Source organism: Drosophila willistoni (assembly GCF_018902025.1).
Source record: "Drosophila willistoni isolate 14030-0811.24 chromosome 2L unlocalized genomic scaffold, UCI_dwil_1.1 Seg168, whole genome shotgun sequence".
Classification (NCBI taxonomy): domain Eukaryota; kingdom Metazoa; phylum Arthropoda; class Insecta; order Diptera; family Drosophilidae; genus Drosophila; species Drosophila willistoni.
Genome location: NW_025814047.1, coordinates 9,081,895 through 9,108,544, shown reverse-complemented (window position 1 = coordinate 9,108,544; position 26,650 = coordinate 9,081,895). Strand labels below are relative to the sequence as shown.

The following is a 26,650-nucleotide window of genomic DNA, read 5'->3' as shown; positions in this document are numbered from 1 at the left end:
GTTTATAATTTCTCTCGGTAGAGAGAAATGTAAAAGTAAATTTAGAAATATTTTGTGAAGTTAAAAACAATCTAAATACAAGGATGAAAGACTTAAAAGAAACCAGTACTATTGTATGTATAATATTTTGTAGTCAATGAAATAGTTTTTCTTTTCGCCACAGTTGATGCATAAAGCGTAACTTCATGTAAGTCAATTCAAAGTCAATAGTTTAACAAAGGAACTATCATAGGTTCCAGAGTGTTGTCTAAACAACTGAAAAAATTCAATTTTTTAAATCTATGTGAATGTTTTTTATCTATACCTATAATTTTGGTACCGTATTTTCTCCTCTGTTTAAAATAAACGTTCAGTAATTGTTTGAAGTTAATTAAAGAAGAGACGTTGAGAAAAATACAACAAAGAGATTTAACAAAGTTAAAAATAATATACAAACATTTTTTATTCTTAGCATTTCGTTGTTATGAAATAAACGATTAAAATAACTATAACAACATTTTAATTGCCTATGGAAGAATGTAGAACTAGTTGAAAATCAGCTTAACCTATTACAATTGTTTTTGAGGATAAAGTTGTTATCAGCTATTAACAGATTCCTAAAAGTATTCCAATTTTCAAAACTATCGGGTTTGAGCTAGAAGCTAAAGCTATACTGAATGGTTCTAATGGTTTCTAAAATTATTACACATGTACGTAAAAATAAATAATGTTTTCATTATTACAAAAGTTACAAACAATATACACTCTTTAAATGAAGCTTGTTTTTAAAAAGCAAAATTTTACTTAATAATTGTGTTTGACTTTACATGAAATTTTGGCGTCGATGATTTTTAGGTTAGCAGTTCCAAATAAATATTCTATATGCAGTCCTCGGTAGATGAGTTGTCTAAGTGGCCTAGTCATTTTAGTCAACTGAACAACGAGGATCCGGGTTCGAATCCCAGGCTAGTGTATGGATGTAGTTTTCGTCTAAGCCGAAGGCCTTAGTTGCCAGTGCTTGTAAAATATAGTTAGGTTGATAGTTTACAACTATATCCTATACTTTAATACAATACAATACAAATATTCTATATAAATATTTTAAAATTTTGTATTTTATTTAATTACATATATTCAAATAAATGGGAAGTACTGTTTACTGTTAGTTATTTTGATTTGTTGTTTAAGATTTTTTAAATTAAAAACAAATGTTTGCAATCTATCCTAAATGGGCAATAGATAAATATTATCAAGGTAAACTTTTGAAAATAACAAACTGTTTTTTCCTCACTTTTATATCTTACATTGGTAAAGTCAACTGCGTATTAATAATATTGTACAATATGAACGTAATTTTAATTCGAAAGTAACCATTATTTACATATTTGCATACATTCCAAAATATTAAATAAAAACAACTAAATTTCACCGTCTTCTTTCTTTTGAGCTCAGAAGTGGATTCCTTGTATTCGAATCAGTGGTGGATATAAGAGGGAGGGAGGAAATTACCTCCAAAATCCAAATTCGGTTGGTCCTTCTGTGCTTGAGTAAAGAGACGATTACCATATACTCGTTTTCAGATATCTGTTCATATATTATCGTCAGTCTTAATTATATCTTTGGAATGAAGTATTCAGAGTATTTCATCTTCGTTGGGTCAGAAATGTTCATTATTTCATGTTACAATTTCATTTTTAAAAAAACAATTTTCAAGAGTCATTGCCGGACCTATTAAAGGAAGTAGCGGGGCACAGAGGAAGAAGACAGCAAGCAAGTAAGCGCCATCACCTGAGCCAGAGACCCCCAATCCCAATCCCAATTCCAATTCCAACCCCATTCCATTCCCATTTCCAGTCTCAAGTGGGAGCAGCACCATGGGTAATGCTAATGATGATGATGATAATGATAATGATAATGATGATGACGATCTGCAGAGCCTCTCGCACTAAACAAATGAGGGAAACCAGCTAGAGGGTGGAGTATGGAGGAGGAGTATGGAGCCATGGAGTGTGGAGTGTGGCGATGCCTTTTTTGTTGACGCCTCTGCTCGAACCGATGCTTTGTTGCCGTCGACGCCGATGCTGACGTTGATGCCGACGCCGACGCCGACGCTGAAGCCGGCGTTGCTTTTTGCTCTTTCGATGAGTTTCGAATACAACTAAATCAGAATATTTTTATTCAGTTTCAATTGTTTAGCGAGTGCGGATCGGAGATCGTAGAGAGTCGCTAGTGAAACCAAACGAGACGTAACGAGCTAAAAACAAAAAAAATAAAAACAAAATTTAAAACGAAAATCACGAAAATAGAAAATAAAGTAAAGAATAAAAGAAAAAGTACCAACAGAAATCAAGTGAAATTCGTGTGGGTGAGAAGGTGTGAGAGCGAAGCGATAACGATAGTTGACAGAACTTTCTTGTCATTAGCCCCGAAAAAAAAGAATGAACAAGAATTCGCAAGTGTCAAAGCGAAACGACTTCCGTTTTCTTGATTTACCGTTAGCTGACATTTTTCCGGCTATCCGAGTCGCCGCCAAGCGTAGCAAGAAAAAGCTTAAGACAGACGAAAGTTCTAGTTTATTAATAAAACTGACTTCACTCAAAATCCCAGAACTCCAACTGCCATTAATCATGCGAATGTGAATATTCTTTCTCAAGCCGACATAAAGCCCAAATTAATTGCTATACTAAAAGACAATTAAAAATTTAATATATTTGTTTTGTTTTTTTTTTTTTCATAATTTGGTTTTTCGGGTTTTCGATTTTACATTTGGCAATGAGTTGGCCAATTGTTAGATTTACGCATTGCTGAGCACTTTGTCATTAGAATTTTGTATACACATACATATATATATTTTTTTTTAATTATTGAGCCAAGTTAAATAGTTGGACGAAAGGTCAGGAGCCCAGACGCCCTCTGGCGTCATCATAGTTGGAGTCAAGGAAGTGACAGAGTTGAAGTTAGAGACAGAGAAAGAGACAGTTGATAGGGCGCGCTTGGCTGCCCAGGCCAGGTTATTGACACTATCTCCCTCTCGCTCTCTCTCTCTCTGTCTCTCTCGCTCTTTATATGGCTATATTTCTTAGCCTCTTCCGCAGTGTTTGGGCATAAAACTAATAGAAGCTGGAACTTATCCCATACTCTTAGCTTAGCTTCTTAATGATCTGCATATTTTGGCAATATAATTAACGGTGAAAAGAATGTGAAAAGTAGCGAAACGTAACGCCGCGAAAGCCAAGAGCAGCAACAACAACAACAACAACAACAGCATCAGCAAGCAACAAGAAAAAGCTAACCGAAACAGAAGTAGCAATAAACAAAACACACAGAAGAAAGAAGAAATGAAGCGCACTGGCACGCGAATGCGAATGCGAATGTAAAGAAAGGGGCGCCACATACCCCAATAGAAGAAGGTTTCTACGCGCCTCACATTGGTGGCTCTCTTTCAGTTACCAAACTCACGTCTATCCCAACAGTTGCTCCAAGTCCAAGTCTTACACAAGAAGCAAGTAAACGGAAAATGTAAAAGAAAAGGGAAGTGCATTACATTAGATAGAGAAATAGCAGAAAGCAATTACAAAATAGTGTCAAAAAGGAAATTGTTTCTCCAGTGGAAATCACGAGCCAACCAAAAACATGTGTGTTATAATCGAAAGAAAGTGTATTCAACGGATTTTATACTGGCTCTGCGCAGTGCACATGATCATCGATCTCGATCTTGTAGCGGCACTAACTGTGGATAATCAGCTGGTATCAGCCCGCAATGGTAAGTGTGTGATAAATCTCTCATAAGAGGAATTAATTTAAGGAGTGGTCCAGGAAGTAAGCATTGGTTCAAAACATAAAAACACACACACACACACACATAGTCACATACACAATTCTAAAATGATGTACACTTTATAGCCTTGAAGACTTTTCGAGTATATATGTTCTTGATCAGCATGAGAAGCCGAGTCGATATAGACGTGTCCTTCTGTCTGTCTGTGCATATTAATTTCACGCCCTCAATTAGAAATCTGTTGAAATGAAGCTTGGTATTTAAATTTGTTATCGCCTAATTGAGATTAATTTTAACAATAGCTCGAATCGCCATAGAAGCCATCGATCAAACTTTATTGAGAAAAATCTCCATAGAAATATGTAGAAAAATCTTATTAAACTAGGCTTAGGGACAAATTTCTCATAATGTGGAAAAATCGTTGGACTTTTATTTACAATCTGTCCACAAATGACAACAAGAAGAAGATATGATCGTTGATTTACACGACGCGTAGGAATACATGATTTTTTGGCTTGGTCAAAATCACAATATATAGAGAGATTTGATATTATCGTTTATTCGAGCTTAATTGTCTCCAGAACTGGGTCTACCTCAGTCAGTTAAATCAGTTGAAAACCATTTTCGAGGGCTCTGTTTGAACATGAAGCAGCAAAAACAAATTCTCCCGATCAATTAGGAACCAAATACTTCATTGCAAATCCAAAGAGGTCGAATTGTCATTAAATAATTGGAGTGATTCGACTAATATAAACCACAATCAAGCTGATTTTTACTTATTCCTAAATTTAACTTACTTTTTAATTTCCTTTTGAAGTATTAATTTCTTGTGTAAGATATTTCGTTATTTCTGTTCTCGAATAGTTGAATTTAATTTTCAGATGATTCGAAAAGAGTGAAAGCTAGTTTACCAATTTTATTTTTTGAGGCATATTTTACTCACCTACATATTAGACTGGATAAATCTTACTCCAGATCGACTTGGCCAAGTTTTGTTCTTTCTGAGCCCCCATATATAGGTACATGTTCTTGTAACTTTTAATTCATTTTATTTGTTGTAAATAAGATTTCTTTGCTTATCTGTGTTTTTTTTATACCCTTGCAAAAAGGGTATATTAATTTTGGTCAGAAGTGTGCAACGCATAGAAAGAAGCATCTCCGACCATATAAAGTATATATATTCTTAATCAGCACGACGAGACGAGTTCAAATAGCCATGTCCGTCCGTCCGTCCGTCCGTCCGTCCGTCCGTCCGTCTGGATCAACGCAAACTCCTCCTAGACCGTAAGAGCTACAGAGCTGAAATTTTGCTTGTAGGCTTGTATATACTGCAGGCGTTGTATATCTCGGATTCAGACGGATCGGATCACTATATCATATAGCTCCCATACAAATGACAAAGTCACGAACAGTGACTTTTCTTAATAACTTCGTTATTTTCTGAGCTTTGGTCATGAAATTTAATATTAGTGAGTTAATTCCACATATAACTGACTGTGCCAAATTTGATCAAGATCGGGTGACTATATCATATAGCTCCCATAGGAACGATCTTTCGAAAACAGTGACTTTTGTCAATTACTTCGTTACTTTTGAAGCAATTGTCATAAAAATTTATATTTCTCTGTTTAGCATAACTATTAATGACTGTGCCAAATTTGATTAAGATCGGGCGACTATATCATATAGCTCCCATAGGAACCGATTGGTGGTGAACAGTGACTTTGATCAATAACTTCGTTATTTCCTAAGCTGTTCTTTCGCAAGCATTAGACCTTTTACACAAAAAACTTGCAAGGGTATACAAACTTTGACGCGGTTAAAGTTAGCCCCGGCCCTCTGGTTTTGTTTTTGGTTTGAGTATAAAAAATAGTAAAAGCAAAAGCGAAAGTTTATTGAGGCTGAAGACAGTAAAATGAATTTCTAAATGGATCATGGATCGGCAAATCGACAAATATTCATCATCATCGTTGTCTTGACGATAATCATGCTCGAGAGCCAATCCATCAAGCATAACTAACTCCACCAACACAGACACACAGAACCGGCAACACCACAAACCTTTGCTTTGTCATCGGTTGACCTTTCTGAATTATTCATAGGGTAAATACAAAAACCCTCTGAGCCACACACGGGTTAATTGGCAGTCAGTTGTGTCCCAACGGCACGCAAAGTTAATAAACACAAAAGTACGAAAAAATTAGAATTCTAATTTAAATAAAGAACAAAGCCAAAATAAGAGACGGACAGACACAATTGGCAAGTGCAGAGCTAATAAAACTAACCTACCGTACCGACCCGAGCCCAGGCCCAGGCCCAGGCACAGACTGTGGGGCAGAGAGTTGGCCTTGAAAGTGCAAGTGGAACTGGTACTCAGATGGACGGGATGATGTAATTCTAGGGGAGGCCAGTCAGTAGCGCCTATCGTCCTATCTTCTTCTGCCTCAATTCGTTTACTGATCGTTGGCAATGTTTGATCTTTCGTCTGGCATTTAATATGGAAATTGATTATTTCTTCTTTCATTGCAGACTGCTTCGAACGAATCGCTTTGGAGGCAATGCTGCCATTTGAGAAGACCTTCCGCACCGAAGACACCAACTCATTGAAAATGTGCAAGGAGAAGTGCCTGCAGGCGGGCGAGAAGTGTCAGTCCATCTCTTTTGGGTGAGTTGTTGTTGTTGTTGCTGTTGCTGTCAAACGATTACCCAATCTCGAAACTAAATCGGCAATCTTTTGTGTACTTTTCGGTACAGTGTGCATCGACGCGGAAACGGCACATGTCAGTTGTCGTCGGAGCAGTATGGCAATGGCAACGGCAACGGAGGCAGTAGTGGGCGGCCTGGTGGCGTTATTTTCGATCCCGACTTTGATTTGTACACGCGCAAAACGAATTGCTTTGATTTGAGCGACAATTCGATTGCCCATCCCGATCCGGGACCGAGTCCAATTAGTCCGGGACCAACGCCAGTGAACCTACCCAATCGACCGCTAGATGTCGGCAACACCCCAGTCTTGGTGGTGAATCCCACTCCACACACCGCCGGCTCACTGCCCCCACCTCCGCCGCCGCCAGCTTCACCGGGCAGCGTGGGCGATCGTTTGTATTTCTCGCACGACATCTACCCACTCTACAAATACCCCATGCTCTATGAGCCCAACTATCCGGCTCCCAATGAGGATGTCTACATACCAGGCGGCTATGCGGCCAATGCCCCGGAGGTGGAAGATCGCTACAGACCCCAATTTGCTCCTCTGGATGATGATAGTGTCAGGCCAACACCACACAGTCCTCCCCGACCCATATTCGGTTTGGGCTATGGCAATGGTTACAGCTATGGCACCCCGGAAAGATATACGCCACCCACTACCATGCGTCCGGCGGATGAGAGACCTAGCTATGCATCGCCCAGACCACCGCTGCCACGTCCTATCAATGATTATCCTCCGTCAGCCCGTCCAACCAATGATTATCCCCCGCCCAGGCCCTATGACAGCTCGACACCTACGTCGTATGGACCAAGACCTAGTCCCAGCTATGAACCCAGGCCGGACTATATCAATCGACCCGATCCTCCTCAGCACGGTGACGGGTATGGCATGGCACGCCCTCTGCCTCAGATGCCGCCCCGTGACGATTATGTGCGTCGCAATGGCAGCGAGATGCGACCAGGCGATGGCTATGACGATGACAAATCCATAGCCACATATTTCAATCCTGATGATTATATGCAAGGCAACAGAAGTAAGTAGACAACATCAAGAATGAAGAGTCCGTAGGAAGAGAAATGATATCCTTGAAAACCCGTTTAAACGGAGATACATCTGGTCACGTTTGTCAGTCTGTATTTTCAAATAATCCATCTTTCTTTAATTCAGTTTCGAGCCATCATGTTCGCATTTAATCTCCATTGAATTTATTAGGCAGAGATTACTGATAAACCCTTTTTGCTTCTCACAATCAGCCAAACCTAATATGGATTATTTAATAGATGATATGAGAGAATTCATTAGACATGGAAACACACTATATAATAATTCGATTCCTTCTTTCTAGAAAGCATTTGATTTGTCTTGACTTATTATGAAAGTTTGAGAAATCTGATGTTTGATATCTTACTGAGTCGATAAACATTGCAATAGTTAGTGGCACTAAGTTTAATCGTTTTGTTTTGGGTTTCCGTTTGTAGTATTCCGAGAGTAAATTAAATTTATTGCTTTCAGAGCGTCCTAGCGATCGGGATCGTGATCGTTTGGGTTATCCAATGGAAGAAATGAAAGGTAAGTACATAAGAGTTTTGCTCCTTCTCCTGCATCTCTCTCTTTCTCTCTCTCTATCTCTCTCTCTCTCTCATTCTGACTAATTCTTTGGATTCGTTAACCAGCCTATGACACGGGTCACTTGGGTTTACATACTACATACAATGCTATAAAAACAAATAACTAAAATCTAGAATTAAAAACCTGACACACAATTAAAACTCATTACAAGCTCGCACACACATACATACATATAAATATGCATACATATAGATACACCGATTCCGACAGTTGACCCACATTCTTTGGCTTTTGATTTTGCGTAACAAAACTAAAACCTAAAACCATTGGGTCTGGTCATAATGCCCGTCATCCGTTTGGTGGGTCGTTGGTACGGTGGGTGGGTGGGTGGTTGGCTTGCATGTGGCCAATACTAAAAAAGCTCGCATAATGTATTAAAAACAAAGTAATGCGGGGTCAGAGCTTTGATAAATTGCAAATATCAAACGAAATCTGGGTTATCAATGCGGTGTTTTGGGCAATTAATCAATTGAACTCGACGAAGTTTGGAGTCACCCACTGATTGTAGGTGGTTTTATGAAGCGGAAAACTGACACTTTATAAATTTTCCATTGGTGGTTCCAGTGCTCCTCATGGTCAGCATGATCTCATCTCATCCCAAGGCAAGGGAAAAAGAACATGAAGATTTATTATATTTCTAAAACAAAAATTACCCAGCCAGTTAGTTCATCAAAGAGCAATTTGTATTTTGATTTTGACTCAACTTCCTTTTATATGACTTTTGTTGTTTGAGCTCTCCAAGTGTGACGAGAGTACATGAACTCCCCCAGGTGACATAAGCCCAGCAAGAATCCCAAGTTCAACTGGCAGATTCGGAGATTTACTATGGGACAGTTGACATGTTGATGATGATGTTGATGATGATGTTTATGACGATGATGATGTTGATGTTGTCGTCGCAATTAATTTGTGACTTGGCGTGTGTGCACCTTGTTTACTTAGTAAGTTAGTTAGTTGGATTAGTTTGTTAACGTAAGTTATTCGTAATTTTCGGATTTACCAGGCGTGGGACAGATTGCCAGCGACACTTGGACGATAAGAATACGCAAAGCGGAAGCGTTATACAAAGGTTTCAACTACGTTGTTCTTTTTCTTATGGAATTGTGCAAGAGCCCAGAACACGATGGTGCACTTGACTGGGCGGCGCTCCCAGAAGGCAGCATTCATTGTATGCAAATCTTAACATAGCCGAAAAAACGTACAACAGATGCAGAAACGAATGCTGCAAAAACCACCCACAATGCACTGACAGTAGTGACATTGGTTCAGAAACGGAAATGCGCTCAAGTCGCTGTTGTTTTTCCTCATTCAGCTAGTTGGTTAGGTGCAAGATGATCGATGGTCCGAACTGACATTTCTTGTGATCGTACCTGTAGATCGTACGAACAAGTCAATTATCTCTCCTCCAAATGAATTTCTAATTTATATTCGAGAGTATTCAAGTTTCCAGAAGACGAATGGATTCAAATTTGTCATCAGTTCTCTGAAAACAATTTAGTTTGACTACCGACCTAGCCTCGTCAGTCAACAAAAAAACAAAATTGGTTTACTAGGGCAAAGACTTAAGCCACGAACCTGAATTAATTTAGCCATTTAAATGAAATTCTTGTAGTCAGACAATAGTTTTTTGAGAGCTAATTAAACACCTTGCTCTCGTTGTAATTATATGATGCGAGTTATGATGATGTTATGATGGCATCCTTGAGTGAATGGCAACGCTTGGTTAACTTTGTGCATCTCATCTCGATCTCGGAATCTGTTCGCGATACTTGATACTCGCAGATAGGCACGAACTGCTGCCGAAAAATTGTTCATTAATAAAAACAATGCCCAGTCAAGGCAAAAACAAAAACAAGCCCCCACCACAACATCATCTTCGGAGAACCATAGAAAAGTGAGCGAAAAGCTTTCTGGCCAAAGCAGAGCTTTGAAAACTGCGCGCGGTTTTCTAATATCGTATAAAACCGCAAGCTTGACCACATCCACAATTCATTCGCCATTAGAATCGCCCACCTAGCGTGTCGGGGCTCGGAAATCGTTCTCGCGATCGTGTTCAACCGTGAGAGAAAGAGAGATAGTGAATCCTGAAATGACATGACCTAACCCCCTAAAAACTCCAGAGTTGACATTCAAAATATTTAAATTTAAATCGAGTGTACGGATTACGTAATTAGTGAAAATTCATATTAAAACAAAAACCACTCGAAGTTCATTTAGTGCTTGGCTGAGTTTTTGTGATAGGTGATTCCAATGTGGTTCCAGGGGTTCTATATGTGCTTAATAAGCTGGATCCTCAATGCCAGCCAGAGTCAAGCCAAATTCGTAAGTCCTACGAGACATAGTGATATAACTAGTACGATTATCATTGTGGAGGATGCCAAAGGTAAGGGGTTTGGAGAAGTGGGGTGCCGAAAACGGGGTGACTCCCCTTGTTCGGTCAAATACCTTTCTTTGACTGGGTTTCGCTTGGTCTCGGTCGTGGGTGTAAAGTAATTTGCATAATTTTCATAAGCGTTCTTGAGGCAAAGAAGAACTGACTACGACGACAAAGCAATTTTCCAGCCTGAGATAATCTTTTGGCGAAGGCTGATGTACTTGGACTGGAAACATGACTCGAACATAATTTACTGAAAAAACTAAGCGGATGTGCCGCAATCCCAGCCCGATCTTTGGTTCTGGCTGCGCATCAGTGATTTTCTGAGTTTTGTTTCGTTTTATTTTCTTTACCACTGTTGCTTCTTCTTTTTCTCTCTTTGGCAATTGCCAAAGCACACAGCATCATCGTCATTATCAGCATCATCATCATCATCATCATGATCATCACTACCGACATCATCTTTTGCTTTTACTCCTTCCCTACATTTCAGCGTGCTTTCGTCGAGTTTTGGCCGGCAAGCGCATAGCTCCCCAATGGGTACGTCGCTCCATCTCCTGTGAACGGGTGGAGGAATGTATGAGGGAGTGCGGTCATGAGAAGCGTTTCATGTGCGAGGGCTTCAACTATCGGCTGGATCCCTCAGGGCATGGTCAAGGCGATTGTGAACTAATCGAGATCCCATTGTCGCAAATGGATCTGTATTCGAGTCCTAATCGTAGAGATACAAATTTGTTGAGGCACCCAGATTACGATTACTACGAAAGAGATCGCAATGCCCCAAGCAGTTGCCGCCGAAATGCGTGTCAGGATTGCTCAAAAGGCCCACTAAGTAGCCCACCGATATACTTTAAGCCGAGCAATGGTCCAGGGCCGAGTTCCAGTGGTTACAACGACAGAGATCACAATCGAGAGCGAGATCGATATCGTCCGTCCATCAGCACAGCTGTGGATCATTATCGTGGTCCATCTGGTCTTCCTCCTCACCCACCGCCGAGTGGATCTTACGAGCATCGACCTTTCTCCTCTCACAGCTCCACGTCGTCTTCATCTGGGAGCTCTTCTTCCTATGAGTTCTCCTCGCATAGTTCAGGATACTTTGGGCACACACCACCCAGCAGCTATGGAGATCACTCTTCTGGCTCTCGCCCGGATTATTCAGACCGCTACAGACCAGATCGGTGGGAAACATTACCTAGCAGCTCTGGCTATGATAGCTCCCCGTCCTATAGGCCTCCACCTCCAAGGCCCGAAACCGATCGCATAGACAAATATAGACCACCATATAGACCTGGCCCCGACTTCTCACCCTATCGACCGCCTGAGCCAAGTCGTCCTGTTCATAACTACTTGGATCGCGATGGCCCAGCTCCCCCACCTGGCCCCGGCTCTGGTCTTGGCCCATACAAGAATCCAAACAAGTTTGTTCCGTATTTAATTGGCGGTGAGGACAACTGGGGTCATTATGGCGGCAGTTATGGTGGCAGCAACAGCAAGCACACCTCTTATTGGGGCCTCAGTGAGTCGCAAAGACGTAAGGATCAGCATGATTTCAATTACTTTGAATTGGGGCCGCCCCGTCGCGAGCCACCACGGGAGTCGAATTCGGTATTGAGCTATCCTGGGTCCGGCTATGAAGATGACTATCCCAGAAGGCGGAATGACTACAGACAACAATGGACACGTCGCCCAGGACCGGATGGTAAGTGGCATTCAAATGATTGTTTAAGTTCACTCACTATTGCAGTTTTTCGCCAATTCAGAGTGCTCGGCCAAGACGAGTGAGGGTTTCCGGTTACACAAGACTGCCGTGAAGCATGCCTACAACGTTCCCACTCTCACCGAATGCGAACGTCTGTGCTCCGATCAACGCCCCAGTTTTATTTGCCATACATTCAGCTATCGCTATAATCAGGCGGGTCGGGATAACTGCATGCTCTGCGACAGGCCCATCAATATGTTGGACTATTATGTCGACATAGAGCCGGATCGTGATTATGATATCTATTCGATGGCAGATGATATGGACGTGTGCAGGTCACCACCTCGTCGTAGCGACGGACCCCATAGCCCAACCACAACGGCACTTGCTGATCCCCGAAATGCACGTAAGAGTGGTAAAGATCTGTCACTTCAAATTATTCAGGATATATACTCTTTCCGCAGAGTGCTTCTTCCGCGCCATTGATGCCACACGGTTCTTTAAGTCGATTGTAAGGGACTCCCTAACTGTTCGCAACGTTGGCGAGTGTGAAATGGAGTGCATCCGCTCCACGAAGTTCACATGTCGCGCATTCGCCTTTCGGTACGGTCAACAACGTCATGCTGGCATCATTGACAATTGCCAGCTAAGCGATTGGCCTGTCAGAGATATGGATAAGGAGCGTCACTTGATTCTAGATGCTGCCTTTGACATCTTTGAACGCGCCAGCTATGGACATGGCTGTGAAATTCAACCCATTGTCGACGAGAAGCACAAAAAGTGTAAGTAGAAATGCAGTTGCCCACTCTTAGCTACAAAGTCCTCCTTTTTAGTGTGCTATCTGGGCTATGGTTCCCCAGCCAGGTTACTGCCTCAGGCCATTAAAAAGGTCATATCCGTGCCCTCGGAGATGGCGTGTAAAAAAGAATGTATTCGTTTCAGGGAGACCACCCCGTTCAAGTGTTATGCCTTCAGCTATGGGTAAGAATAAATCGTAGGGATAAGCAGCATTAAATTAATCGAATTTTTTAAGATCCCATGCCAGCTCATTCAACTGCGAACTCTCGGATCTGGATCAAACCGAACTCAAACAGGATGTCCATTACACGCACACTAAGGAGCGTGATTTCTGGCTCTTTGCCTGGAATCCTTTCGATTGGACTTGTCGCGATAAAGTCAACACAATTGGCGGATCGCGCGTAAACAACGATCGCCGCATGGACATATTCCGGGAACCTGGTAAACTGAAACTCTTAACCTGTTGCACCTCCATCCATGTGTAAATAGCCTGGGAGCAAGGAGTTACCCCAACGTAGTTTTAATTGAAATTATAGCATGTAAATAACGATTACTAAACATGTACAGCTAATCCCTATCCCATCATAAAACGAATCCAAATGGCTTTGCCCCTACCTCCTAGTACTAACCCGAACCCGAACCGTTCTTGTATGTAACAATTCTGTGGCGCATGTTCCTTATTAGGAGCCCAGCAAGCAAATCAAAGTTTTAAATTCCATTTCTCACATTCGCAACGAAAAAGGCGACGTAGCCTGGCGCCATTATTCAGTATCCGGAAAGCCATGTAGGCGCAGCAGTCCCTGCGAGAAGAATCTAATAACCGGCTTCTACTCCTGCGAGACGGACGGCTCTGAAGTGGGGTCCTGGGACTACTGCTGTAAGGCAGATCACCCCTGTGGCTACAGTCGAGGCTTCGATTACCCCTGGTGAGTGATTGCCTCTCCAAGTGATCCTTGTTGTAATGCCCTAATCACTTTATTTCGTTTGCAACAGGTGCTTCGTGGGAGACGAGCCCGATCAGTGGCGCAAGTGCAGTGATCGGTACTATCCCGATAAGAATAGCACCGTGTCCTCCACCCATTCTCACTTCAGCAAAGAGAAGCGCCCGCATCAGCCGGCCACGGCAGCCAGCAGTGAATACAGCCAGCATCCACCTCGACCCGGTGGTCTGCAGAGTCTGAGTGACTTTGCCGCCGCTCGCCTTTGGCCCGTCACATATCTGTATAGCGAGGGCCCGCCAAATGCCACGGAATTTAGTAATTTCGTCGATTGCAATAAGGAATCGTGTTAGCATTTACGTCGCACCCCCAAAAAGTACCCATCTATCCATCCCCTCTCACTTACAATTAGAGTTTTAAGAATGTATGTAGCCCAGGCGAAGAACAAAAGCGAGCAATGTTCCGTTCCCAGCGTGATTATCAATGAGATTGTCATCGTCGTTGTAAAATTAAAATACAAATTTAATTAACTTATTAATTATTAACTTTCCAGGCACTTTAATTTTAATAGCAGCTTCCAGTTTGCGTGCAGGCGATCAATCTTTTTTACACTGACATATATCATAAAAAAATACCTTTAAGTTGCAAGTGTACAAAATGTATTGCAATGCATGAGTTCGCGAATTTAATAAATAAAATTAGTTAAATAGTAATTAAAATTTTTATTTAGCTTAAACAGGCTACACTGTGGAGGCCATCATTCGACACAAGCTTAAACTAGTTAGGAATTACAACTACGGGATGGGAACAGCGAGTTCCGTTTCCAACGTTTCCTAGAACAGCTGCTACAGTCTGACTTGTTTATGTGTTTAATAAAAGAAAATAAAAAACTTTTTTCAAATTTTTTCATCAAATTTGATTATTATTTTCTTATAATTCTGAGTCGAAAATTAATTTTTTTTTCGTGAATTTTGTTATTTTTAGGTTATATGTGTATGTGTGATATCATTTAGCACAATTGTTGGCAGAATTGGTCAACAACTTTTCGAGTTAGTGTTCAAAAAATTGAAAGTTTCACATCCAATGAGATTGTTAACTCCTGGTGCAAAATGTTTAAAACTTTACTTAAGTTGCGAAAAATTTCAAACCTAACACGTGAATCGACAAAAAGGAATCCTGTGCTACAAGGACATTATTTAAGCAAACAAAAATGTTTCCTGGGATGATGTTTGTTCATTTCGCCGTGTAAACTCAAATGTTAACAAAACCGGAACACAATTTTTTCAACTTTCTTTGTATGAAAATATGTAGGGGAGAGTTGTGACTCACGCCCAGTTGTGACATTCTCAAATATTTTTGAAATGCGGTATTGAATGACAGTTTGAGCCTTGTAAATCATGTTTGTTAGACGTTCTGCAGTTTTTGGACAGACCCCAACGTTAATAATCGTATTCTATATACGCGTACCAATCATCGTGTTGAAAATCGTGCGAAAAAGTTTTTTTTTATTTTTTTCAAAGTACCAAAATTGTATAAAATTAACAGTGAAAAGGTGAGTGTAATGCATCAAAATACTGTATTTGCCGTATATGTTGTGATTCTATAAAAATTTATGTGATTATGTAGTGTCTATAAAAAATATAGGTACATATAAACTTTAAACTATAAAAAGGCCCGGTTATGACTCAGCTGGGGTGCCCAGTTATGTCCCATTTTTTTTTTGCACTCGGATTTTGTAAATTTGTCAAATTTCAACATTTTTGTTGTTATTTAACAACAAGGAAAGGATATTTTCATATTGAGACCAGTTTGTCCGAGAATATTCTGGAAGATCTCGATCGGGAATGTTCATTCGAAGTGCGCTAGCATTTAAGCAAGTTATTTCGCTTGCAAAAACTGCGAAAGTGACATGGAGGACGAGGGCTTAAAATCGTTCTCATTTATGGCCATTTTCTTTTGGGTTTTTCATTGTTTTTGGCTTTGAAGCCCTTCAAAATAAGTAAACCATTAAGTCACAAGTTGACTGGGCCACTTTTTTTTTGGGTTAAAAAAAGTTATCCAAATTAAATCTGTTCCAAAATTTTTTGAGTAACTCAAATAAACATACATTCTTTGGAAAAAAGTTGCGTTTGGTTAATATTTAAGTGTTAAACTTCTTAATTTTTCATTTTCCGGAACTGAAGAAAAAATTTCAAGGTGTTTCCAAACCCGGGTCATAACTGGGCCCTCTCCCCTACAAATACGAGCATTAAAGCGGCAAAAAAGAGACAAAAATTTTGTATTCCTTGATGCACCCAATTCTAGGAAATTTGCGACTTTTAGTTTTTCTTGACTTAACGAAATATTTAAGAAAGCTCCAATATAATTTTCCTCCGTTTCACTAAGGCTGATGTCAGAGTGGACGCGATAAGCGATGCGATAATATTGAGCGACAATGAGCGAGAAAGCTCTGCATTCAAATTTATATGTAATCGTTGAATGCATGTCAGAGTGCAAGCGAAGCGGGAAGAGAGCCAAAGCGACAAGTTGAAGCGAGTTGAATCGCTTTCTCGCTTTATCGCTTCATCCAACTGTTGTTATACGTGTGTTTTCGTTGCGTTCTGAGCTTAAAAAATTAAAGTAATAATTTTACATGTTCAAAATTTATTTTCTGCAACTCAATTCATCAATATAAAAACAAAACAATTTTACTCTCTATTCTACAATTATTTTACAATCACATATGTGAATTTCATAGTATACTCCGATATATATATAAATATATAATTACATAGTTAGAATAAGTTTTTCACATGGCGTTATGGGATTAACAACAAAATTTGTCCAACACTTTTCCAGTTTTGAATGAATCTTCGTCAAAATATAATCGAATGTATTGATCGACATTCGAGTATAATTGAAAACTTTGTCAGGATACTGCCTTAAATTTTTATACAAACTATTAAACTCTCCTTTTAAACGGTTTCTATTCAGTGGATGGATCCCGGTGGTTTTTTTCATTACAACATTTATAACTGCTGCTGACGCAAAAAATTCTTCGTCTGAATCCATGACGACGATGATTGCAACTGAGACTAAAATTAGAACCCTCGCTAGGTTTCTCGCTTTGCGGAAAGCTTTCACTCTGCCATGCCATCGCTTTGCAGATCGCTGCGATAATTATCGCTTGTAGCATCGCATCGCTTATCGCGTCCACTCTGACATCAGCCTAAGATAGTTTCTATGAGATTATCATGGGCTGAGTCTGAATCCAAGCTCCAAATGTTTAAATTGGTTCAGATTTAAGAAATAGCTCAGCTTAACCGAGGAAAATATTTGGTTTTTCATCAACAACGAACATTTTTATACCCTTGCAAAAAGGGTATATTAATTTTGGCAGAAGTGTGCAACGCATAGAAGGAACCACTCGGACCATATAAAGTATATATGTATATTCTTTTTCCACACGACGAGACGAGTTAAAATAGCCCTTTCTGTCTGTCCTTCCGTCTGGATCAACGCGAACTTCTCCCACAACGTTAAAGCTACAAGGTTGAAGTTTCTCATTTTGTACTGCACAGTTTGTATATCTCGGATTCAGTCGGATCGGACCACTATATCATATAGCTCCCATACAAACGACAAAGACACGAACAGTGACTTTTCTTAATAACTTCGATATTTTATAAGCTATTGTCGTGAAATTTAATATTGGTGAGTTTATTACACATATAAATGACTATGCCAAATGTGATCAACATCGCAAAACCATATCGTATACCTCCCATAGGAACGATCGGTCGAAAACAGTGACTTTTGTCAATAACTTCGTTACTTTTGACGCTATTGCTTTAAAATTAAAATTTGTCAGTTTTATATATCTGTCAGTGACTGTGCCAAATTTGATCAAGATGGGGTGACTATATCCTATAGCTCCCATAGGAACAATCGGTGGTAAACAGTGACTTTCATCAATAACTTCGTTATTTGCTATGCTAAGATTGTAGGTAGGGAAAGAGTAACAAAAAACTTGCAAGGGTATGCAAACTTTGAAGCGGTCGAAGTTAACCCCGGCCCTCTAGTAAAAAATTATAACTACATTCTATAACTGTATAACTGCATTCTATAGACGCCATTAAGTTAATTAAACTCTCTCTATTTTCCACTAGATATGGCGTGTCGCAAATGATTAAAGGGAAAATATGTTGACATTTATTATTTGTAAGTTTCGAATTAATTTCAGCGATAACTTCTTCTATGGACTATCATTGGTAAAATTGTACATCGAAAACATACATATATTTCAAAGTAATGTTGATGCCATGGATATCAAATCAAACGTCCAATCGGTCAATGACTTCGACATATAGTGGCAAAGTTTCTTATTAGAGAAATTTGGAGTATGAGATCATCAATATATAAAAGTTACAAAATTAAAAAAACGTCAAAAACATTGTTTTAATTTTACATTTCTCCTACACATTGTTCATTCAGTTTATTTCTGTCATTTAAGACCTAATTGAGGCTAGTTTTTAGTTGAGTTCCAAACAAGTTACATCATAGAAAATTTGTTATTCAATCGCCGCCCGGAATTCCGTTGAGTTCCTACAAGATAATGACGAAACAAAAAAGCCGAATACAAATCCAACGAATCATCAAAATTGCATTTTTATGCATGGCAGATACAATATAATATAAGTATCTCATATATTCAGACATTCTGAATCGAAGGAAAATTTATTATCCAGTGCTTTTAAAAAAATATCCTTTACAAACTGCTGGTTGAGGAATCCTGGTAAAAGCCAAACCTGTTATGCAGATCTTAAAATAATTTTACAGTTTTATAAAATAGAAAACGTTTTGTTTTAATTTGGTGCATGGTATACCAAAGTCGACGCGACGACCTACTTTGTTTTTTGAATCAAGCTAAAGCTTTAAACTTTAAAGCTCAACAAGCTTTCACTTATTAATGAACACATCCCGTATTCGGCGATCAGTTCTCAACCGAATCTAGTGAAGTGGACATTACAAATATTATTATAAAGTGCACTAAATTTCGCAAATTATTTTAAACAAAAACTAACAATCTAATTTAAAAAACCATGAGTGAAGTTGTTTTTACTTCAAATGCATAAGTCAAAGTTTTTAAAGTTAAAAAAATTAATGAAATTTTCTTACCCATAAACGATACTTTACCTTTCGATTTCCGGTACCCGGTAACTGAAATTTCCACCTTGATGTGATTATATTAGGAGCTGGACTACAGAGCTCTCATCCTTTAATGCTTACAAAATATAAAAGCGAACAGTTAAATTAGGAGTTCACAAGGCTCTTGGTTTGATGCATTCGAAAGGGCATTCGATCAAGACTATACATGAATCTTTATTAATCATCCACCAGAAGTGATAAATCGTGTAAAAGCGCTAACCACCAAAACATCGTTTCAGTTAATACATATATGTACATCTAAAATAGTTTTAGCAAATGTTGAAGAATAAAAAGTAAAGCCAATTATAGAAAGGTAATGAGTATAAAAGAGTAGTAAAAAGAACAAATTTTACCAACATGTAGACTAACGACAACTAGATAAACCACCGAATCTACAGCACTCAATGTAAGTGATTGATTTGATTTGAATTTATTTTTGCAAATAAAGAAGCAAAAAGAATTAATTATTCTCGTTACAGCCACAGGAAATAGTTACTTAAGAACACACTTCTGTTCTGGAATTACATTATTACATATTATATACGAAACAGCAGAAAAGGTAAGTGCCAACTTATAGCAACGACACCTACATACCCTTCCAAGAAGTGTATATAATTCCACTGATATAGCCTACTTCGTCCTTTGACTTTTGTTTTGTTTTTCTTTTGCCAAATTCATGCAATATCGGGTGATATCTTTACTGTTTTACAGGTTGGAATCAAATGATTAAAACTTGGCAGGTTCTGTTTGCTGAAATGTAAAGTCTTTTACATTTCCAGTAATGGGCAACTTTCAGTCTCCATTGAGGCTTTGGGCATTTTCTTATCTGCCCAATCTGAAGACAATATAGGTGACAAACACATAAAAGTAACCACAACAATATCTTTGTCCTTTGTTAACTTTTCTTTTAAGAATGTTAAATTGTTTTTATTACAGAACAAATGGACTTCAGAAACTTGGTGTCTGGACTGCAATCCCCATTAAAGATGATGTTTTGAAAGTATTCCATAAGCTAAAAACTTCGATAATTTTGATATTCCATCTGTCCTTCGGATGTACGTACATATATTCAGTGTGATATTCTGGATAATCTGATAGATAATCGACCAAGCAACGTCAAACTATCAACAGGGAGAACGAGCGTGAGTTGTCCATCCAACTCACCAAAATCAGAGAATCAATTGAGATTCACATTATTGAACTTTTGTATAAACGATATTTGGTTACAGTGTTATTTATAGGATGTTATTGTGAGTCGTTCAAGTGGGGGAACATTTCTTTTGCTTTTGTTTGACTACTACTTTACACTGACTAAGCATTCTCACGCTTTGGAGTTAGTGGGAAACATTTGAGTTTTAGAATTTGTTTATGCAAGTGTCCCAAATGTTTGGATTGCCATTAGATACTTTCCTATCGTCGGGAAATAAGTCAACCCGGGGGAGGATAACACACTTAGGGTATGGGAAGAGTCTTTGCCCAGTTAAAGTAATTGATTTTTTTTGTGATTAACTTTTTTATTTCATTTATTGCAGTTATTTTATGTACTGATTGGAAATGCTCAATAAATTATTTTGCTAACATTGCCTTACACGTATTGCTTAAGCCCATCCAGCGTTCTTTCGACTTAAATCACCTTGAGATCCTCTTGAAATTCTCATTTGGAATTATTTCAAAACAAATATATATCCAAACCCTGATTTACAAGGTCTGATTTTCCGGTATAGAATGATACAACAAGTTTATTTATAACGAAATTATACAGGTTGCAAATGTAATGACGATTCCAACTTAGAATTATATTTGGTTTGAAATAATTTTTGATAATTTTTATAGGGTTTTGTAAGGCTTGGTTTTAATTATCTACTTTACTTATATTATTCTGTATATTTTTAGTGTTTTGATTTTATAACCTTTTATTCCCAAAATAGCATTTAATATGTAAATTTTGGCTAAAGTATTTCAATTTTCATTTGGAAGAGTTTTGATTATTTCCTGGGATATTTGAAGAATACTAGTCAAGTGGATAATGTATATAAGTATATCCTCGATATATTATAAACAATTGCTTCCGAGTCCATCGTGCTGACTTCAAAAAATAAGTAACAAAATTGGGACTTTACCCGAGTTTTTTTTTTAGTTCTTTCGTTGTTGTTAAATAAATATTAAAAGGTTTTTGGTTTATTATTTAGCATGGCAAACTTTTTTTTTCATTTTAAACTTTTTTAATGATTAGGAACTTGCTGTCCACCATTTCTTTCAACAAAATGTATGCATTATGTTCTATAAGTTGTCTTGTGTTTTGTTTTATAATTGTAGGAATAAAGGTTTTTTTAAGTTTGTCATCGATTTTATTTTCAGTATTAAGTAGTGTTCTATAAAATTTCATATTAAGTTTTTACCTCTTGTTATAACTATTGTCGACCAATTTTTTGCAACGTTTCATTTTATTAAACATTCACTATTAATAATTTTGTTAGTTTTCCTATATGTATGTATTAGTTCTTTGCGTTTTGTTTAAAATTATTTCCTATTGAAGCCAAAGCCAAAGCCAAAACCAAGGGCGTCTTATAACAACCCTTTCCAGTTTATTCTTCTGCCCAAGGCCAAGTTAACTGCTCCTGCTTTCAATTCATTTAAAATTGTCCTCAAGTGTTATTCATTGTTTTCTTTTTACAAAATTCTTTCAAAATTTTTGAAAATTGAGAATATTTTAAACATGTCAAGTAGACTGATAGTTAAGATCACATATCTTTCTAATCTCAGTGAAGTTTATTTCAAAAAATTTATTTCACAAATTTATGTCTTTTAATTTTAGTTCTGTTATATTTGTTTCAACGGAACCTTCTTTACTTACATAAGTCATAGTGGATTGGTTTTTCTTTAATTTATAATAAATAAAATTTGTACATCCTAATTAAATGTCGTGATTATAAAAACTTCTTAAGTTTTAATTCTGAAATACGAAGTATTGCATGGCATTATATTAACTTTTCGTTAATACTTTTTGCAAGTTGCTGATATTATAGGGTATTATAACTTATAATTTATAAGTTCATGACATTTTTTTCACGAATTCGACTCCACGCTTTCATATTTTCGTCTTCGGCGGTTAAAATTCTCAAGTTGACATTATTTGCTTGGAATAGTGTGGTATCTGACAAGATTTGAAGTTCCAATGAAATTAATTTATTATCTATGTTTGTTCTCGGACAGATTTATTGTGACTGAATACAATAATAATAAATGTTTTGGGTATAATCTTGTAATGTGTTTACTATCGATTACTATCACAGTCTAATATTTTTATGATATTATTTCCTTATAAGAATATTTTGTTCTGGTTACAATTTTATTTTAAATTTGTCTTGGGCAAGTTCCAAGTTACGATAATATTGGGTTCTTTGAACATTTGTGTGTATTTGCATTCTGCTGGTTTTTGTGAAACAATGCCAATTATACATTCATTTATTTCTTGTTTTTTGGTTGATTTTGCATATATGTTGTCAATATTTCTACACATTTTGATTATTTCTTCAAAAAGTTTTAATTTTCGAATAAACTGTCTATTAAATTTTTTTATTAAATTATCGATCATGTTCGAAATGTTCAAGAAATCATAAAGTTCCTGATCGATGACGCATTTATTTCTATGGGAATCTAATTGATTCAGTATTTCATCAATTAGGTTCACCTACCTGCCGATACACAGTCTAATTGTGTATTAGATTCCTACAGAAATTCTTTTTCTTTTTCAAATACCTCGCCAATAAAAATTTGTGTTAGCAATGTGGAAAATTCTATCAAAGCTATCGAAGATAGACATTGCTATCTTCCATCATTTTGTGGTCTGCGTCCGAGTAATTTATAAGCAGATATTTGGTTGACAATTGCGACAATACAAAAAGATAATCTTCTACTTCAGATTATCTTTCGGTTACTAATTTGTATTTTATTTACAAGACTTGTGTCACTTTTTGTTTTATATCGTGATTTTGATTTGTTTCTTTCCCCCTGTTTTTTCTACAGGCAGTTTGATCTGCCATAAATTCACAATTTTTTCTTTTTTATAGTGAGAATTTAACAGTTTTTTGAAAAAGTTGGCATCTCATTCGTTGAGGAATGAATGGGTTATAATGTTTAATAGATTATATTCTTGCTTAACACGTCTTGATATTTCTATAGGTTTTGAATGCGCCCTTGCCATTAGATATATTTTGTCTTGGACTTAAATGATATTTCGCACGATTAACGACTTATACTGAGCCGATACTCGTTGTCCAGCTTTTGGGAAACAGAAGAGTATATCCAAATTTTTTTCCTGAATATTTATCTTGTTTCAAGTTGTTTGATAATGAAGAATTTTGGACTAAGCTTTAATAAATGTTAACTATTCGATACAGATATCACGATTTCGAATAAACTTTTTTTTTAGACCTGGCCAGAATTTTTCCGTTAATACTCCTATGGACTCGTCTTAGCGTTTCTCCAATTATTACGTCTTGTTCATCTAGAAAGATTATTGTAGAGAACATAAGACTCAATTTTAGAACGTTCTTTTATCGCGCAATAAATGGTCGTCGTCTAATTCAAATTAAAAAATTCTTTCAAAATGGTTGCTTTTTAACGCTTGATTTGATGCATTTTTCGGAGCATCTCGAATTCTTCTATCCATATTCAGATTTCGCTACATTGTTTAGGGTATAGCTTATTGACTTATGGCTTCAATTCTTTTAGTCTATATAGCTAAGGAATCCAATCCTTGTTTTAAGCTTTTTGGCTTTTATATTATCCTCTTAACATTCTTTTAATATATAAACCATTGTTCTTTGAAAATTACTTGGATCCTTTATTAGGCCTAATGAAATACCCGACTTGCTTGATTATGTGGAGAAAGCAGTTTTCTCAATATTATTTGAGTTAATCAGAGATCCATTAGAACAGATGATCAGATCCCTAGATGATATCCTGATTCAACATCTTGGATTGAGAAACATTTGTCTTCACCTAACTTTGCCAATATAACGGATGGGTTTTACATTCGAAATCTGTTCGGTGTTGGTCCTGTCAATGACAGGACGAATTTGGGGTACCATCAGGACTAAGCCCTTTCTTTATTATACTAATTAGTTTGTTTTTTTATTAATTGGGAACCTAACATTATCATCGTCATTAGTCTCATGATATATTTTAATATTTTGAAATCTGTTTTAACAATCCGAATCTAAATTTGAGACAATACAAAATCCATAATCGATTCCGAAAACTTTTAAAAAAAACTTGAATATAAAAAAAATTAAATTAGACACGAATTTCGATTTAAACATGTAAGGAAGGATAAATTCTTTTCTTTTTACAAAATGTCTCTTATTTAATTTATTGATTCTTGCTCTTTGATCGTCCTCTTCATATGTTTAATTTCATACTTGTTGCCTATTTTATTCGTATTAATTGCTGATGTCCTTTGTAGAGGATGTCGAGCTATTAACTACTTTCAGTTGGTGCCATACATAGAAATATGTATATGTATATATATTTTCTGATAACAAATATTGTATTACTTTATATACAGGGGTGGTCAAAAGTATTTACACAATGAACTTTTTTGCAACTTTTATTTTTAAAGTTATTTTGTTGTTGTTGTAATTAAATTACAACAATCGTCATCCTTCCACATTCTAAGCTTAGAATGTTTTCTTGTTGTAATTTACTTACAACAACAATAAAATAACTTTAAAAATAAAAGTTGCAAAAAAAGTTCATTGTGTAAATACTTTTGACCACCACTGTATACTCTTGATTCAATATCGTTAAACTTTTAACTCGTCTCTTTAGTACACTAATATGTAAACAAAAGTTGTGTTTCTTTTTATCATCTTATTCTTATGTATCTTTTTAAGGATATATATATGGAGAGAAGATTCGAATTTTCCCGATTATTAATATTGGGAATTTTCAAATATTTTTTCTCTCGATTAGTGTTTTATTTTATTTCTCCTTCCAACTCCATTAATCAACTTATCAAAACCGAGTATATTGTGGACCTAAGTCTGGGTCTAATGTCCTACTTAAGGCCAAATCTTGTATGAATCCTTCCTACTTATGCCTCGGCCACCTTAAACCACCTGAATGCCTTCCGATCCAAGTCGATATGTCAGCTTGGTAAGCTGTCTGGAATAGTTCAGACAATTCTATTGGTCTAATTTTGTATGTTGCGAGGGAGTCAATTAGATGGTTATTGATGAGTATTATGGAAACTTAAGTATGATTTTTGCTTTAAAATACCTTTCGAACGAAATTTCTTTCCCAAATGTCATTGTTAATGAGATATTTCGAAACTAAATGAAAGACAGATGTTTAGGGATTATAAAATACTTAAAGTTTGATGGTAGATGGAATGGTTCATCCATAAATTATGTTTTATTTTATTGCGTTGTGTGGGACGTTATGTGACATACTTTTTTCTTTTTTATAAATTCAACATTCAATATTCTTTTATTTTGCAATTGCTCATATTGTTATTATAATAATAATAGTGCTTAATATTACAATTACTTACATTCTAAAAGATAGGTGGAGTTGGTAGAAAACGTTTTCCTTTGCCTTCTCGTTATCTATGTATATTCCCTCCATTAAGCTAAAAATATCCAATTTTGAATCAAATTATCAATGCCAAACCCAAACATGCCGTTTTATGTTTTATTGTTTTTTATTTGCACATTTATAAATGGATCAGCGAAAGATTTTCTCCTTCGTATAATATGTGTTTTTGGTAACTTCTGAATTTCAAGTCTTGATTAAATTGTGTTCGTATATGCCCATATATATGTACATATATTAAAGGTTCATAGTTTATTTCTCCTTGCCCTTAAGTGTTGTCACCAATCAGGTATAGCCAGGGCAAAATGGAAATTAACGCTGAAAATGTGAAGGACTATAAATCGTATTCGATGGGTCTTCGAAATATTTTTATGTGTTCTTCAATTGTTCTTCAAAATGAACTTGACTTAATCAAATAAGTAAATATGTTTTTATGTGCCTTTTGTTGAACTCTTTGCATTTCATAGTAAGCCTTTAGTAATTACCCGAAAAAGCTTGTTGGCTGATTTATAAAAAATTGCTTAAATAGTTCAAATTAACTATTTTTGAATTTAATTTAATTCAATATAAAATTCGTAATATACTAATGTTATTTTTTGTAGTTTAGGAAGCTAGGCCTTTCCTGCTTTGAACTAAACACACAACATATAAATTAAACCCTTAATAAACTTTTATTTAAAAGTTTTATTTTTAAAGGGTAGAACTTAATCAGATTGTGAAATCAAGGCTTATTCATACACTGACTAAATGAGACCGTTCTTTGTTTATTGCCGAAATTCTTTAGACTGAATCTTGAACTAATGAATAAGGCACCAAAATTGGCACCACTTTTCAATAGGTAGGTGAAATTTAAAGGCCAGGTCTAGGTCAGCGACACCTCATTTGTTATGTATGTGATGATTCATGTATTATGTAATTATGAATCTTATTCATAAAAACTCCTGCATACAGATTCATT

At 36.8% G+C, this 26,650-nt stretch overlaps 1 protein-coding gene across 2 annotated transcripts; it reads left to right on the top strand.

Moving 5' to 3' along the window:
• The first annotated feature begins 3,151 nt into the window (after positions 1 to 3,151).
• On the top strand, positions 3,152 to 14,553 carry LOC6652514. Of its 2 annotated transcripts, XM_047009865.1 has the most exons (11): positions 3,152 to 3,742; positions 6,287 to 6,422; positions 6,512 to 7,500; positions 7,980 to 8,036; positions 10,964 to 12,172; positions 12,234 to 12,578; positions 12,637 to 12,954; positions 13,006 to 13,153; positions 13,206 to 13,411; positions 13,713 to 13,896; positions 13,964 to 14,553. In XM_047009865.1, exons 1-11 carry the CDS (start codon positions 3,613 to 3,615, stop codon positions 14,259 to 14,261), a joined length of 4,020 nt encoding a protein of 1,339 aa, XP_046865821.1. In that variant the 5' UTR covers positions 3,152 to 3,612; the 3' UTR covers positions 14,262 to 14,553. The 2 variants fall into 2 exon arrangements, with proteins under 2 accessions (XP_046865821.1, XP_002074716.1); XM_002074680.3 differs by lacking the exons at positions 3,152 to 3,742; positions 6,287 to 6,422; positions 6,512 to 7,500; positions 7,980 to 8,036 and adding an exon at positions 10,132 to 10,479 and having other exon boundaries at positions 13,964 to 14,548.
• The last annotated feature ends 12,097 nt before the right edge of the window (positions 14,554 to 26,650 follow it).